The sequence below is a fragment of the Pungitius pungitius genome, chromosome 11 (genome assembly GCF_949316345.1).
Source record: "Pungitius pungitius chromosome 11, fPunPun2.1, whole genome shotgun sequence".
Classification (NCBI taxonomy): Eukaryota; Metazoa; Chordata; class Actinopteri; order Perciformes; family Gasterosteidae; genus Pungitius; species Pungitius pungitius.
The window spans coordinates 14,628,054-14,644,715 of record NC_084910.1 but is presented as its reverse complement, the minus strand read 5'-3'; the positions used below and the strand labels follow the sequence as shown (position 1 = coordinate 14,644,715).

Here is a 16,662-nt window from a genome sequence, read left to right as displayed (position 1 = left end):
CGCTCAGTATAACATGAAACCCCCCCACCCACCCGAGGGAGCCAGAGATCGAGATGATCTGAAAGGGTGCCAGAGTTCGTGTCAGCACGTTCAGCAATTAGCTCATTGTGCTATACGGCGTCGTGTACATTATTTTAGTTCTAAATATTAAAATATTGATTGAATTAAAATGAATCTTTAAAATGATCTTCATTGCAAAACTTTTACAGGCAGCAAGTTCTTCAAAGGTTTTGAATGAGTAACCGCTCAACCCACTGCTTTTTGGCACGCAGAGCTGTTGACGGTACAATATGGCCTCAGACTTGAAGCTAAAATGTAGGAAGAATCACAAGCTTAAACACTTCAATAAATTAAGTTTATTTAATTGATAAAAGCATGAATGGCTCCAGTAGGTTAACTACATGTTAGTAGGGGATGATCTGTACAAAAAGATTATCGGAAAGGGGACAAACGCTGTAGTAGGGCCTTAATCAAAATTCGGTCAGTGATCACTGACTTGTGATATTGTTTTTTCAACAACACAATATTCAAACACTTCACCTGGCATTTATTTTCAATCCTTTCCAAATAAAACTGGAGGCAGAAAGTTGCTCATTTCACCATTCACAAATCCACAAAATAGCTCGAGAGTCAGTCCTGCAAATGTTCATCTTCAAACTAATGTGTGCACCAAAAGAAAACGTGAGCATGTCCTTTTGAAACGAAGCACTGAGATGATGCTGTTCAGAGTCATCCATGTGATGAGTGATGGAGAAACGCAGACTCCGTTTGGGAGAACATCTCACAGCACTGAGGGAGTTTGGATTTTTTTGTTTTTCCTGCTTTACGGTGCCATCCAGAAGGGCATGGGCTGCGCCTGTGGCTGTGTTTTAGCACGGGAGGGGAGTGGAGGAGGGCAGCGAAAGCCCTGTGTCCAGCCCGAGGAGCTGGAGGTGGGGGGAACCGCCCCAGGGTTACCTGGCCCTGAGGCTTTGGAGGCCGAGTGGTCTTCCTCTTCGTCGGAGGAGTCGCCGGTGTACGCCACCAAACCCGTTTTCAATCTCTTCAGTGAGGGCTCTGAAAGAAGAAAAGGGGAAGCACACAGACAAAAACAAGAGAGGGAACATTTGGGGAGAAAGGGAGAGGAAAAAAAACACAAATCCACAGCGGCAACATGTTTCAAATAGGACCGGTTATAGTTAATTATTTGTAACACATTTTGGGAGAAACAAATAGTTAATAGATTCAAATCATAGTTTGTCAGAAGGGGCGGGGCAGCCATTTGAAAGCAGCCATTGGTTGGTGGGGAGCAACAGTATTATGGCCGTCCAATCGAGCGTGAGGACAGCGTCACAGGACGAATCGTGCCCCACCCCCAATCAGAATCCAGCATCACCCCAGAGACACATGGAAGAGAAGAAAAACACAGAGAAAAAGAGAAAAACACAAAAACAGGAGAGATTCTCGTTAGTGAGGAAAGCAAACATAGACAACCCCAAACTGATGATGTCATCAGAACTGGACGGTAAGGTGGACTCAGATTTGATTTTTTTTTTTCAGAAATGATTGAAAAACACAGAGAAGGATGTTAAGTCAAAGCTGCGCTTCAGTATCTGCCTTGAAACTCAACGTGTGCAAGTTCTTTTCTTATCTCCCACAAAAAAAAAACATTACTCAAAACCAAAGAAACTATTCCTCTTGATACATCTGATTGGACCACATCAATAAGTGAATCATTTTGAGTCTGGTGGATTTTTATTCTACTTTGCAGCGCTACTATTGGCTGTGAATACACCCAGGGTGAGCTGTTAAAGGGCACAGTTACAAACTGCAGAATGAGGCTTGAGCAGGGATTTAACAGGCCACAGGTTAATGCCCTTACCCACGGGGCCTTGCGTTGCCCTTCTCTCCTCCATCTTGGGTCTCACTCCGTTCGCAGGCAGCAGAGGCGGCGGCATCAGCTGCCTACTGGAGAAACTGCACACAAACGGGCCGCGTTAACAGCCCGCTGGCCCTCGCCCGCTATCAATATTTCAATGTAACACATCTCTGTGTACCTGTCCCTCTCACTCGGCGGGCCAGAGGAACTCTGTGGAGGGGGTCCTGTAGCCTCTGGGCTGCCCACTGGGAAGCCTGCACCTAAATTAGTCATATGAATGGGTCCATGCTATGAGCAGAAAAACACACAGGCGCAATTAGCACACATCCTCCACTAAACCCTGTCCTAACACTAGCTTATATGACTATTTTAAACTCCATTAGCACCAAAGCAAAGGGAAAACTGTCCTTGAAAAGCTTACCACAAGTCTGAATACTGACAATTCCCCCAGCAACTATGAGGGATCCTTAAGCTTTTCACTATGAACAATACCTTTTTCTGAAACTCCCTATTACCAGAAGTGAACAACAGCAGCGACGGGACACAGCATGCCATGCCGTCACAACCAATGTTCTTAACACATTTGAAGAAGGGAAGGATGATTTTTAGTGCAAAAATCACAAACGGGGAAGTAATAGAGCAGCTACAAAACCGATGTGGTTGGCTGATGAAGCACAGTCACACACTGCAATCGGGAAAAAGCCCCTTCGGAAGAAAAAAAAAAACTCAATGATGGTGAGGGGTACTGGCGGAAGAGCTGTCATCACCTGGTATCCCAGCAGGCCGCTGTTCCTCTCGTCTGGCACCTCCTCTGTGAAGCGTCTTTTCTGTGGAGGTACGACTGCGGCGGCAGGAGTTGGCGCTTTCGGGGGAGCTGCAGCTGATGAAGGAAAAGGTACAGGGGGAAGAGGCTGCGAGGACGGAAGGACACACAGTGAGTATGATCGTTTTTGCGTGCCGCACACGTGTGGATTTGACGGCCCGGTCCTACCTGGGGCATCGTGCCTGAAGGAGGGGCGGGAGCTGGCGTCGGAGCGAGGTTGTGAGCGGGGGCGGGGGGGAGGGAATATTGGGGAAGCACACCTACGGGTACCGTGGGATGGATGGGAGGCGGGACGCTGTACGGCAGGGAGACGGGTTGCGGCTGAGGCGGCGGGACGGGCAACGCGTAGCCCGGCTGGTAGCCGACAGGCGGGTAGTAAGGAGGCTGCGGCGGCTGCGGCGGGGGCGGCGGCATGCCGTTCACCACGGGGGGCAGCGCGAAGCCTGCAGAAGGGAAGGGGAGAGAAATAGAACCGGTCGGGCTCTGCCGATGACTTCTACATGGCGGTGATAACTCCAGTGATGAATCTGTACCGTATCGTACCTTGTTGTGTGGGCATCATTGAGCTCATTTGGTTGAGGAAGCGAGAATACTCCGCATGGACCTAGAGAGGGAGGAACATCGTACAGAAGGCTAGTTAGTGGTTTAAGAAACTGAACTATGAAAATGTACTATTGTGGGTAGTCCAACTGAACTGTGGTTAAACTGTTTATAGGAACAACAAATCACTCACTGTCTGAAGCAGGTTCTCGCATAAGATTTTTGCCGCTGCAAGTCCTTCTGGTTTAGGGTGACTGGAGGGAGACAGACGTCATTTAGCTCTTCTGAGCCTACAATGCTGTAAAAGCCTTTGTGGCCAGTTTGTCTATTACTAGTTAATACATTACCAGGAACAATCTCACGAGAAGCAGCTGTTCTTAATTCACCCACCTGATGTAAATGTACATGGGTTCAAAGGCCTCTCTTCCAGAGGCCGGCTCTAAACAGCCGGATCCTTTTCCTCTGAGGAAGACTTTGGCCCCGGTCTCGGCCTGAATGTGCTGCAGGTATGAGCAGCCGGGGCCCTCGACCCGCTCTTTGACGACAAACCCCAGGATAGCGTGCTCCAGCCCCACAAAGATCTTATCTTGAACATAATGCATCTAGAAAAAAAGAGAAGGTAAAAGACAAAATGTCAGTAACACGACAACATGCAGAAAATCGGTATATCAGTAACACTACATTGTACATGATAGAATAATCCAAGTTCAAGAGATATAAAAGTCTCACTCCGGACTGAAAGTGTGGTCTGTGGTGGGCCATGGGGGGCAGTGAGGGAGGAGGGGGGTTATGCTGCTGGTAAACTGTGACTGAGGCACCGCCAGGGGAGAAAGGTGATGAGGCCGTCGCAGCTTTCACCACACCGTTGGTTATGATCTCCTTGATTCTATTAACCGCCCCTGAAGAGCGAGGGACGAAAAACCATCAGTTCAATTGCTAGGTGTACAAAGAAATACGTTCACTAAAAAACAAAATTAAAGGTACGGACTGTCGACAAGCTCTCTGGTCTGTCCTTGGACATGCAGATACAGAGGTCGGTCCCTGCCGGGACAGAGCAGAAAGGATGCGTTAACAAATGATAACAAAAGCACAAAGTTGACCGTTATCAGTAAGTGAGAATCAGAGGCGGGAGAAGTCACCCTGGAAGCGCTTTCCCCTTCTCCTCCGACGCCATGTATCGCCCTCTGGTCGAAACCGCAGCACCGCTCACTTTGCTGATCTGCAGAGGAAACAAGTGAGAACTGTCAAACACTCGCGGTGAACTTAATTCTGCGAGATACGACTGTCCACATCGCCGACGGACCTCATCCTGCGTTTGCCCCCGCGTCAAAAGATTGCGACAGGTGATCGGCACGTCGTTGATCTCCACCTCGGCTACCACCAGGTCATCTTTGGCCTTTGCCAGCGCTGGAGGCTTCCCAAGGCATACGACCTGAGAGAGAGAGGGGGGGGGGGGGGGGGGGGGAGCAAGAGATGAAGGATGTGGCTTCAAAAAAACAATACTATTTTAATGTCAAGTATTCGTAGGTTTCTTGCATAAGGGACTACCAGGGCATTGCAGCCTCCTGCTCCTCGTTACCTTGTCCGGGGGTCCCGGGACGCCGATCTGCGAGGGTTTGAGCTTGCCCTTGGCCACCAGCATTGCGTTGATCTTGGCGGCCACCGCGGCTGCAGCATCCAGAGCCCCCGTGGGTGCAGCTTCCGCCTCCCTCATCCCACCGGAGCCGGAGCCGGAGCCGGGCCCGGGCTGGTCCCATTTGCTGCGGCGACTGAAGGGAGGGGGGGGGGACAAGAAGAACACAGCTGAGACTACTTAAAAGGTGTGACGTCAACTCCACGACCGTTGTTTTTGTTATGGCGATCACACGGGCGCGTTGTGAGATCAGCGTGCGCGCTTCTAAAAAAAAAACCCACACACACACAACATTGTCATAAGATGAAATGAGACGAACCGGTGCGGAAGCTGCAGCAAAAAACAGTCCGCCATGATTACATAAAAGTGGCTGACGTTGGTTAGCTAGCAGGCTAAACGAAAGGACCTGAACTGCGACGCAAAATACCACAGTGGAGTGGGAAAAGACGCATAAAAAGCCCGTTTCCACACACTCACCCGCCGTTTTGGGTTCCACAATATGACATCAATGTCTTAGTGGGTGGAAATAGTTCCTCTCAGTGTTAGAATGGCGATGAAAAGCCTCCCTCAGTGACTCCTGCTCGGCTCTGCTGGCTGCTAGCCTCTGCTACGTACCTAGATGTTTCCGTCTCCGGTTGACTCGACGTCAGTGGCGTTGCAGTCACTCGCCACACGGGGGCGCGAATTCCACATTTCTGCATCTTCACGGACACGCACTTTGAAGCGCGCTCCCGCTGACTGCGTGAGGTTTTAGTTTGGTCCAAATTTATGAGAGGCCGTTTAAACGTTTAAATGGCTCGTTGGAAGACATGTTGAGCCCTTTACGAACCCTTCAGCGTTAGATGCTGACTTTGTCCAAGGGAATTACCCACAAGCCATTGCAATGTGACGTTTAAAAACGGGGTGTCGGGTGAAAGCGTGGAGGCATGAAAAAAGGTAAACGAAGAGGACGACACACGTACACACTGTCAATAATAACATGTATACATGCAAAACGTGGCGGACAAAAGATGATAAAAAACACTTTTTAAAAATGTATTTATAACATATTGTTATTTTTCTTTAGTAGGGAAAATACCCTGAATTGTAAATCATATTTTCTATGTTGCCATGGTGACGTGGCAGCAAAGTGGCGGCAAAAACTCAACCACTTACCAGGTGACGACAGTCAAGTCCGTGAGGGCTCGGGGCTCAGGGTGGAGATTGGGCTTAGGCCCAACGGGTTTCAGGTGCAGAACGGCCGCCTCACCTGTCCCACCTTTCAGCGCTTTGTGCAGCCTTTGGCCAGTTTCTCTGGAGGAGTCATCAAAGTTTCCAGTAGAGGAAGAAGCCTTGAGCTGAAGGACATGCGTCTTGACTGGTGAAGGTAGGTTTCATACTTCTCTTCTCTTGTGTCAGGATTTCTTTTGTGCGATGATTTGTGCTGTTGCTCCTTGAAGTGTTTGACAGATTGTTTTTGGCTGTGTGCGTCACTCTTTAAATGCATTTAGCTAATTAACCCTTCATTTGAATTATATTTGACCCACTGCTTGTGCTTATTTACTCCATGTAAGCACCGACGCTGCCATGCCATACAGAATTAAAGAATAATCTCGTTTCTCAAACCTTCTCATCGAGCAATCCCAAATAGCGTGTTTTCTGATAAAAAAATGAATGTTAAAAGAGCCCAGGTTTAGCTCATTGGATTAACAACACTAGAACGTCAAACATAAATTAAAGAATAACAAATATTTTATGATCCAAAATGTCACATTTTTGAAAAGCCATCATATTTATGTGATTTACTGGCCTTATTTGTCTTTTGACCCAATGGAAACTTCCCACTTCTCTAGCAAATCAATTATAAACCTCTTAATTTGAACAAACGTAATTGAACTTGTTGAAAGTTGCCTGAGTCGTAGACTCACAGTATTCTTAGTGAGGACAGCCACTAGAACGCAGCACGCAGCTTCCTGTCCGGAGACGGACCTCAGCATCCCGCCCAAGAGTCACTCTGTGCTCAGGTACAGGTGTCGAGTTCCTGACCACCCAGGAGCTCAGGGACAGGGCCCGGAGGTGCACGTTACTTTGGAAGGGGAGACCGCTACGTGGGGGCGACATGGATCAATAGATTGAACAATTGAACCAGTTTAAGCCCCAGTTGGCTTTCTTCTGTTCCATGTCGCAGGGTGTTGTTGACAACGGTCTGCGACACCTTTGATTAGGATGAAGGTCCGTCATGTGTACGTATGAGATGAATGGCTTGTTTAAAGAGGCTCGGTATTAGTTTCCTATCACAGCACGTCACGTTCATCCATCAGGACTGGAGTTGTTTTTAGTCTGCTTTTAAAAATGTTTTCAGTACAGGAATTAAGCGTAATATTTATATTGTGACCTGATTAACTTTTGGGTGAACAGGGCTTGTTCTGCAGTGTCGGGCCCTCGGATGAGAGATAGGACGTGTCTCTGTTACTGGGTCAGTTACTGGGCCACCTGAGCTGCAAGGTCAGCCAGTGCAAAGACGGACGAGTGGAAGAACGTGTTGTGCTGCAAGGAAAACGTGCAGTCACTTAAAATGTTCAATTACACAGTATTTTATTTAAACCGCGACAATAGTTAATAACAAAAGAATTAACTTTGCGCTCAGTGAGAAAGAAATGGATTCAGTATGTCCAGCCTTTGGCGCTGCACACCAAAATAAGAAAAGACTAACATGTAAACACGTGTTCAGACAAATATGTAGATATGCAACCAGAAAGGGAAATTTGTGGCTACAAACAGGTGTGAACTTTGTCTGAACTGGAATCTGCTGAACAGTTGTTTATTTCAATTATGAAGCGTACTTCTCATAGTGCACCTACAGGTGGCGCTCTAATTCTAAGGACCGTACAGTTCACTCTTCCACCTTTGCTCCCACATGTGTGGTATTGATGTTACAGCTGAACAAACCAGTTAATGCTGAAGGCCAAAGCTTGCTTTTTACATTCTACTTCAACACTACCGAATAAATGTTCCTCTGTTTGTCTTTTGTTAGTCATGACACTAGTCAATTAGTATTTATATCCATAATAGTGCATTTTTCCAGATTGATGATTCATTTGCAGATTGTATTTATTTATTTATTCTTGATTAGAAATATCTTAATATTGAAAAGGGCTGATTAGTATTTCCAAGTATCTGCCTTCGTCCAATCAAAAGTCCAGAAATTCAAACACTTGATGACATTTTTTATTGGACACTGCATCTGAAGAGCTGAATTTAGTTATTGTTTAGTATTTTTGCTTAAAGAATCCTCACTGAAGCACCTACTGATGCATTCTCTGCCAATCAATTCATAGTCTCTCTTTCTGCACAGGCTTTTGTTCTGATGTTGAGCCGTGTCATGTAAGACGCACATAATGTCCCTCTTCAGCCATGACCGTCCAGCGTGAACAAACCACGGGGTTCACATGCGTGTAGTGTCAGAAGGTCAGAGTTCAGGGGAGCCTTGACGCCTTGGTCCACGAGCATGACTGTTTACTGGCAGCGAGGAGGAGGAGGAGGAGGAGGAGGAAGAGAACCCAGGAGCGAGAGGTGCAGACGGGCCTTATTTACTGTCTTTCCTAGTAAGAGCCCGAGTGCGAACCGTAATGTGTATGTTGGTTGGTGTAACCTCCGGCCTTCCAGCCACACTAGCCCGGGTCTCGCCTGATCCTGGCGGCTGACACGGAGGTATGAAGTCAGGGGACGCGGTTGGGAGAGGGGGGGGGGGGGGGGGGGGTGTGTCTCCTCGTGGGCTTGCAATGGGTTGAACAAAGAAACACTGTGAGCTGTTCAGTGTTTTTTTAACACTGCGTTGGCTACATATGGCGGTATTGTAAAGCTTAAACTTGGTTGATGTAAGCCGACGTTACAGATGTTGAAAGTACGAAGTCTGTTTCTACTACTTGAGATTTTGTAATTCATGCTGCACACACGTGAAGTTATCGCCACATAAGGCGAAGGCCGCGCGGCGCAATGGGGCCACGGCGAAGAGCGTGGAGGGGACACAAAGTGATTGAGAGAGGGAAAACAGATGGTAAGATTGAATTTAGGCGGAGGAGGAGTGCAAAAGGGAATCTTTTTTTTTTTTTTTTTTTGTGCACGTCTGGAGAGAATGAGAGCCTCTTATACACCTCACAGCGTGACGTTGGCCCGGGCGCCGGGCTCGTCTCGTCTGCACAGCGGGGTTCTTTCCTGAGCGGGCTGCCCAGGGGAGGGGCACCTGCAGCAGCCTCAGACACTGGTCAAGACGAGAGGCCGAGAGGCGGGGCGAGGGGCTGGCGGGGATGGAAAGATGCTTGGTGGTTCCAGGAAACAGACATGTGCTGAATTTATGAAATCTTCAGGTAGAACAGAGCGACGCTCCCAAAAGAAAATATTTGTCCTTGGCTTTTTCCCTTTGGAATATGAAGAGGCGGGACTCTGCCTTTTAATCTCAGGGTGAAATAAAAAAATGTCTGTTGAGCAGAAGGACAAAAGTTATGGTTGGAGCGAGTTGGTCCGCGCTGGCAACTCGACCAACGCAAGCGGCGCAAAGTTTATGGATTGAACAGCTTGCCAACTGAGACAATATTTTCCATCCATTTGGTCGGGTTGACCAAATAGCACGTATTTGAGATTTATCAAACACTCAGTGATCCCCGCAAATCTGACGGAGGACTCAATCATCTGATGTGCCGAGTTCTGGAATACGCAGACGCACAAAGCCCGTCCACTCTGCAGACAATTAAACAACAAGCTGTCTGTGCTTTAATATCCGTTTCTAAGTGTCCTTCTTGGAAAGGTTTTCATCTTTACACAAGCTGCACTCTCCATCTTCTGTCATTTTCCTTCTACCCAGGGGTTCAAAAAAAAAACCCCAAGCCTCATCTGAGGGCTCATGATTTCAGACTTAGTCGGAGCTGGCTCTTTATCTGCAAGAAATTCCATTTAAATGGACAAATGTGCTGAGAGGGGCTCGGTTGTCTGCGAGTGGTGGATGGATATTGCATTAACTTCACAACAGAGGAGCCCCCTGTGGTGTGACCGCACGGGGCTGCGGGTAATAACTGCAGTGGGAACGTTCTGCCCAGAGGTAGTCGGGACAGGTAAACAGAAACACATGGTGGGCAGCATGGTCCACAGAAGGGCTCTCCAGCCTCCCAAGTAATGGCATCTCAGTGCAGAGAAAGTGCGTCTCTTCAACCTGTTGGTGTTACCAACGCAGCTCCCCCCGCGGCTCTCAGGTTTCCCCTCTCCTCGACTATAGTTTCCGTGCACTTAATGTGCAAAAAACAAAAAAAACTACCCGTCTCTTTGAGTGTAAGCTCACATAATGAAAGTCTCATTTGATATCACATTCAATATGGAGGCACTCAAATAATTAAATACCTTTTGCAATATTTCAAGTAAAAACACACTTAACCACAGTTAGAAGAATCGAAAAAAAGCTATATGACTAAATAAAACAGTTTAACAGATCAATGCCACTTCTGGAAGTCTGGATTATTAATCAGAATGTTTTGCTGCCACGAGTATGATTACATTGCATGCAGTTTTTTATTCTGATGACTGGCAGCATTTCATTGTTTTTTTAAGTGGTTGTCTCAGTTTGGACTTTGTTTAAGATGAATATGAATCAGACACACAAATTCACACACTTTTCTACTGCTTCTTTATTGATAAGCAAGTGCATACTCCTTTTATAATAAAATGTTATTTTGAAAGCTTCAGAAACTGGGTAAAAGTACATTCATTTGAAAAGCAAGCTATAACATACTGTAAGTTACGTTGAGACCATGTTGATTCTAGTTGGCTTTTTGAGGGACGTGAGTGATTAGTTGATGAGACTTAAGGCTTCTGTCTACATTTTGGTTGACTTTCTGGTTCAGGGCTCCTATCTGAACATGTTCCTGTTTGTTTGTTATCGTAAGTTGAAGTATGCAGTATGGAGACAGCAGGAAACAAATTGGGAACTAAGGGGATATTTGAGATGTCGTCCCTCTGCTGGACTTGAATGAGGGATCTTCCATCAAACATCTCAAGCCCCCCCCCCCCAGACCCAGAGGACCACCCGCCTCCATTCCATCCCATCTCCTTACTCCTTTCTGTCAATACAACAATATTTGCTCATCTGTGTCGGGGAGCGGCGGGGTTTGCGATGCAGCACAGTGCGGCCTCTGAGCCAGACGGACGGAGACCAGGGAGACCCAGAAACACCGCTGTATACACAGGAGCGGGGAAGACCTTCCTCAGTCACTGGCGTGCTGACAGACACACAAACATAACTGTGAATACGAGGCTTTTTCTTTCTCTTTTTGTTTGAGCATACCTCACCTCTCAGATCTCCTTCTCAGCCTTTTTTCCGCCTCACTCAAGAAGTGTTGTTTCAAAGGTTCTTTCGCTTCGTTTTCATGTCTGTTGTCGTTGAGCGCCAAACATTTGTGTCAGTTTCTCACAGTTAGACATCCAATCACACAGTGAATTACATAAAGCAAACTCTTTATTCAAGGCTATATATTATGCATTATTGTAAACATCACGATCAACACACGTTGAGGCCATGCAAAGCATTGCATGAATCAAAAATAAGTACATTTTCATGATTATGCAGAATAGTATTGTTTAAGATATGTCGGGGTTCACGGTAGACAAAGCAAAGACTGTAGACCCATATAAGTCTCATTGAGTCAACAAACATGGTCTCAGATAAATGTCCCAATCAGGTTCTGAGCAGTTACAGACTTGGCTCTCTAAAAACAAGCACAAGAGTGTTAGGGTTTTACTGAAAATGTGTTTCCATGCAGAACATACAGCATCATCTTGACTCGCTTGCGGTACAACTGTATAGTCAGCTTTATTGTTGACTAAATAACCAGTTATTAAGTTATTAAACCTTTTGTGGAAATTCATTTGCTCAAGTAATTACTGTATTTTACATTATATTACTTTACCATAACCACTATATAACTATAATTTCATTTATCATGGATCAATATGTAAACTTTGTTACTACAGCAATTAAAGACACATTATTGGATACTACCAGAAAAGTGTAGTTACACCATTAATTAGATAAATGCAAAGATTGTCTTTTTGATTGTCGGGATGTTTTTTTTTCAAAAAGCATTTATATTTTTCAAAGTGCTATTGTTTGCTTAGTAATTCCTCAGTTTGTATTGCTAAGGATAAATCAATGGTCTTTGGTGCCTAATGGAACCCATAAAGCATCCACACACAGTACCTTGTCACAGATGTATGCACGCACACACATCATAGCCTCCGCTGCTGGAGACACACTAACTACTACAGCGGGCTGCTCTTGCGGCAGAGCTGATTTCCTGATGTCAGCGTCTGCCGGTTGCGTCTCTGTTTTCCGGTCAAGAGAGTGTAGAAGAATGGATTCACACAGGAGTTCCCATAGGTTAGCCCCGTTAGGATCCGATTCACCGTCACCTGCGTCCCGACCGGTACCGTCCGCAGCATGTCCGGCTTGTACAGAGGCAGCAGCTGCCAGATCCAGAAAGGGAGGAAGCAAGCCCAGAATGCCAGGACAATGCCCAGGATGAGGAGCAGGACTTTGGGTTTGGGGGCGCGAGGAGGACAAGCAGCGCTGCTCCCGCTCGCCCAGGCCGGCCGCGTCTGAGACACCCAATAAAGCCGGCCTAGAGTAGCGTAAAGTGCTCCGATGGCCACCCCGGGCCCAAGAATGCTGGTGCAGAAGAGCACGCTCAGGTAGGCCTTGGAGCTCTGCTCGTCCCACGCAGGCACGCACAGCTGGCCCTCCTGGTTCTCCCCGTCCTCCAGGTGCAGCGTGATCATCATGGGCATTGTGAGCGCCACCGCCAGCCCCCAGGCCAGGCTTACGCGCAGCAGGCCCGAAGAGTTGGAGGAGGAGGTGTGCAGGGGGTGAGCCACGGCCCGGTAGCGGTCCAGACTCATGGCGGTGAGCGTGAAGATGGAGGCGTGCATGGTGAGGAGGTCCAGGCTCAGGAGGAGGCGGCAGCCGGGCTCACCGAAGGCCCAGCCAGAAGCCAGGCTGTCGTACACGATGAAGGGAGCGGTGAAGAGGTAGAGCAGGTCCGCAAGGGCCAGGCTGAGCACCTGCAGGTGAAGAGAGGAGGTGTGGGAGGAAGCGGAGGTGGGGGAGGAGGAGGGGGAGGAGTTGGCGAGGCAGGACGGTAGCGGTACTGTTGTGAGGCAGCAGGTCGGTCCGGCTCCACGTCCCCTCCTACTTCTCCTGCGCCTCAGAAGGAGGCCCATGGTGTACAGGTTTCCTGTGATGCCCAGCAAGGAGAGGAGGGAGAGCAGGGAGCAGAAGAGAGCTGTGGACGCCAAGCTCGGGGACGGAGAGATGGAGGGAGTGGAGGAGGGCGCAGAGAGGTTTGTGTAGGGGGACGGTGGAGGCAAGGAACATGAGGGATCCATAATGTGAAACTCTACAACTGTTCCAACGGCACGAAGACGGCCGCCAGTGAACGCTAGATGGTCCGTTGATGCAAAGTAGAAGATGAAGATCAAGATGAAGAGGAGGGAGGTGGGTTGGGTCAAAGAGAAGAAACTGATGGAGAGGAACACAGAGATATATTTTGTTAGTTTCCATAAATACTTATGCTTATGCTTATTTTGCTCTTAATTGTTTGACTATATTATTAAGGACAGCAGAGCTGGCTGGATTTATGTGAATCATATAAACATGTCGTTGAAATGAAAATGCCAACAAAACCAGGATGGTTTATGTTTTCGCTGAAATCTGCTCTGGTTGGCTCAGCTTTTATAGTTTCCTTGTGAGCCAGGCGGGCTGTCGTGGTTTTAGTAAAATAATTAGATTTTCAGAGTGGGAGGGTTCCCACTAAAGGCTGTAAATCTAGAAACCCACAATGCCCCATCCTTCTTAAGGTCAGCAGTTGGACAGCAATTAGGCAAATTGGCACACGAAAAGACAAGTGTTAAAATTATGAAGAGGGAAACAAGTTTTTTTTTTTTTTGGTGAAATCCAAATGGTCGAGTTTTAGTTTGGGTCTCTGAGTTTATGGTTCGCGCTTTTACGCATCGGTAGTTTGGATGTGGACCGGTGCGTGACCAGAGCCAGCGGACGGCGCAACGGCCAGCACTGGACTGTTTTTTGTCTTTATATATTACTAATTTTAAAGAATATATATATATATATATATATAATATATATATATATATATATATATATATATATATATGTTACGAGTCTTTTTGTGATCTCCTTTTCTCAGTCGTAATAGGGCGACTTTTTAAAAACCAAGACCGATTCGTTTCCTAAGAAATATAATCTACAGAGACATCAAAGCAGGCAGGGCCTGTCGGACACATGGTGACCCTGCTGGCTGCTTCGGGGTTAAGAGCTCCTGTTGAACTGTGTTGGAGCAGCAGTCAAACCCCCGCGGTGCCGCACGCCTCCAAACCTTTACCCGCCGCCTGGAAATAACCGGCGTGTCACTGCCTATTTCTGACGGGACCTTTGGACTAATTTCCAATTCAAACAAAGGTATTAATGCATTTTTGTAAATTCAGTATATTTAGTATTTGTCTCAGTAAGACAAGACCTACACCACCGCAACGCTGCGTAATTCCGTAACCGGCAACTTGACTTTGTCGAAGGCGCGCTGTTGGCAATAAATAAATAAACAAAATGAAAAAACCTAAAATATAGACAAAGAACATTGGTTTCCTACATTTACAAATCGATTGAGTAAATCGTTTTATCCTTTTCTTGTTTTGGGCCCTAATCAGGACAAAAATAACGAGCCATATGCCTTCAGGACAATAATCCTCACATTATCTATATTGATCTGATGCTAATTAATCAGAGAATAATTCGGCACATTTTTGTGTTAATTAGCCCTACCTTAAAACGGTTTAATCCAAAGCACTGAAATAATATTATTCCATGGATTAGTTTGGTGAAAAAACTCCGTTCCCATTTTAAAAATCCGCCTGAAGACTTCAGACACAAGATTAGGGATGATATCTCCCAAAGTTGCCTCTGTGGCAGCAATCTGCCCCCAAACTTCTCTGCTGTGTGTCCTGCTCGCTGCAGTCTTTGATGTGTCTGAGTCAAGGAGAGAGGAGCCGTGTGTGACGGGAAAGGGGGTGTGATAGGATGCTGCTGAGGGGGCTTATCCCGCATACTGAATATTAATATAAGCATTTGTTGGCCTGGATTGGGGCTCTGGGAACATTACAGCAACATAATAGATTATAGTGTCCTTCCTAATGATACGTGTCACTGTACAAAAATGTATGTCAGGAAGAGTCTCCTTGACCTTCTCACATTGGGTTTTGTGGTTTTAATCTACTTGAAAGTAATATACAAAAAAAAGACAACCATTAAAGAGCATTCACTGAGTAGTAATTACAGTCAAAACATCATTCAGTTAGTTTAAATCACCAACACTGCTTCACCCGCAGCTGTGCTGAGTAGAATAATTCTTTTAATACTTGTTATATTAGTGTGTTTTTAAATTATTGTATTTACGGCTACCTCGGGGTAACAGACAGTAACAGGAAGTTTGATCAAGCTTTGATGACTCTTTAATGGTTTCGACAATTTTGAGCCAGATATAATCACACATTGAACACGTTGCACATACTTTCCAAGAGAGTCAGGAATCTGACCATAAATGGTATCAGAAAGCCATACTTTGGCATATAATCTGGTGTTTTGTAAGTCACCGATTTGGCCACTTTTTAAAGATGCCAATTTAATGTGATGAAAAAGTGAACTATTAAACACATATTTAAATAAGGTCTTTCTATTTTTGTGATTTACATATATCTCGCGAATGAAGACTATCTGGTTGTTACAATACCCAGGCACTAAAAACAAAATGCTGCATCAACCATGACCTCACCATGACCCTGATGAAAGATTACAGAGGTGTTACAAAGGTTAAGATGATCCCGGTATAATGGCATGTGATCTGTGGTTCCCTTTTGGACTCTGGATTGTTTTTATTTAATCTACTTCTTCAATAAACAGAGAATAGATGAAGTGCAGTGAAGGTATATATTGGATTAGCGGTTAAAGAAATCCCTTCTGAAACCAAAAGCTTGAGGGAAACCGTCAATAAAATGCTTGTCTTTGGCACAGCTCTGTTTGCAAAAAGATCCCGTCTTTTGCTTGAATCTTATAAAATGTAAGTAAAGAGCTGCATAGTTTGTTCTGAAATTGATTTTGACCCTGCAGAGTTTTGACTCTCTGTGGGAATGGCCAACCCAGTCTCCAAAAAAAGCGTGAAATGGCTACGTTGGTCCACCGTGATAAACGTAGTCATGTTACGTTTTCCCCCAAAATAACGTTACTATGTTACGTTTCTTTTGGCCCATTCATTTACATTGCTTTGCAAATAGGTCACGTGACTATCAAGTTTCCCGGTAGCGAAAAGAAAAACATGGCGGACGGTCAGCATAATCTCCGTGAAAAACACAATATTTTAAGAAAGCATCAGCATTTGTATGCATTTCGATGGCATTTCTAGCGAGAAGTATGCGTTATTCTTTCATAATCTTCTATCAGAGACTGTAGAAGACCTTCCGTTTATTCGTTTCTGCGAAGATTTGAGTGTCCCTTTGGCAAAGCGTGGCTACGCAACGCCTTTAACGGCGCATTATTAAAAAAACACTTCCAGTGGGGGCGTTACCGTAAAGAAGCGTTCAGCCTTAAAGCCACTAATCGCCAAACAAAACAAACTCAAAGCACTCGAATCACATTATGACTTTTTAAACATAAATTCCGTTATTTTTATGAGTTTTCAATGAAAGAATGCATCATTTCCGGGGGTAGGCATGCCCGGGACA

General features: G+C 46.0%; 3 protein-coding genes across 7 annotated transcripts in view; 1 reads left to right on the top strand and 2 right to left on the bottom strand.

The window, feature by feature from the left end:
- Window positions 1-333: 333 nt before the first annotated feature.
- Window positions 334-5,505, bottom strand: khdc4 (KH domain containing 4, pre-mRNA splicing factor). Of its 5 annotated transcripts, none has more exons than XM_037454283.2 (14): window positions 5,332-5,504; window positions 4,801-4,990; window positions 4,525-4,653; window positions 4,361-4,440; window positions 4,210-4,262; window positions 3,951-4,120; window positions 3,612-3,823; window positions 3,415-3,475; window positions 3,225-3,285; window positions 2,850-3,124; window positions 2,626-2,769; window positions 2,037-2,146; window positions 1,862-1,956; window positions 334-1,056 (listed from the first exon to the last, which is right to left on the bottom strand). In XM_037454283.2, exons 1-14 carry the CDS (start codon window positions 5,358-5,360, stop codon window positions 824-826), a joined length of 1,842 nt encoding a protein of 613 aa, XP_037310180.2. In that variant the 5' UTR covers window positions 5,361-5,504; the 3' UTR covers window positions 334-823. The 5 variants fall into 5 exon arrangements, 3 of the variants coding, with proteins under 3 accessions (XP_037310180.2, XP_037310182.2, XP_037310181.2); XR_005114441.2 differs by having other exon boundaries at window positions 916-1,056; window positions 2,037-2,118; XR_005114440.2 differs by having other exon boundaries at window positions 1,014-1,056; window positions 2,037-2,118; window positions 2,626-3,124; window positions 5,332-5,505.
- A 653-nt stretch (window positions 5,506-6,158) lies between these two features.
- Window positions 6,159-16,662, top strand: part of kcnj14 (potassium inwardly rectifying channel subfamily J member 14) — a 29,138-nt gene continuing 18,634 nt past the window's right edge. The window contains exon 1 of the mRNA XM_037454286.2: window positions 6,159-6,220. The gene's annotated coding sequence lies outside the window, so the exon portion shown is untranslated. The remainder of the gene's footprint in view (window positions 6,221-16,662) is intronic.
- On the bottom strand, window positions 10,974-14,876 carry uts2r3 (urotensin-2 receptor 3). The gene is made up of 2 exons (XM_037454289.2): window positions 14,711-14,876; window positions 10,974-13,393 (listed from the first exon to the last, which is right to left on the bottom strand). The coding sequence occupies exon 2, from the start codon at window positions 13,258-13,260 to the stop codon at window positions 12,139-12,141; it is 1,122 nt and encodes a 373-aa protein (XP_037310186.1). The 5' UTR covers window positions 13,261-13,393; window positions 14,711-14,876; the 3' UTR covers window positions 10,974-12,138.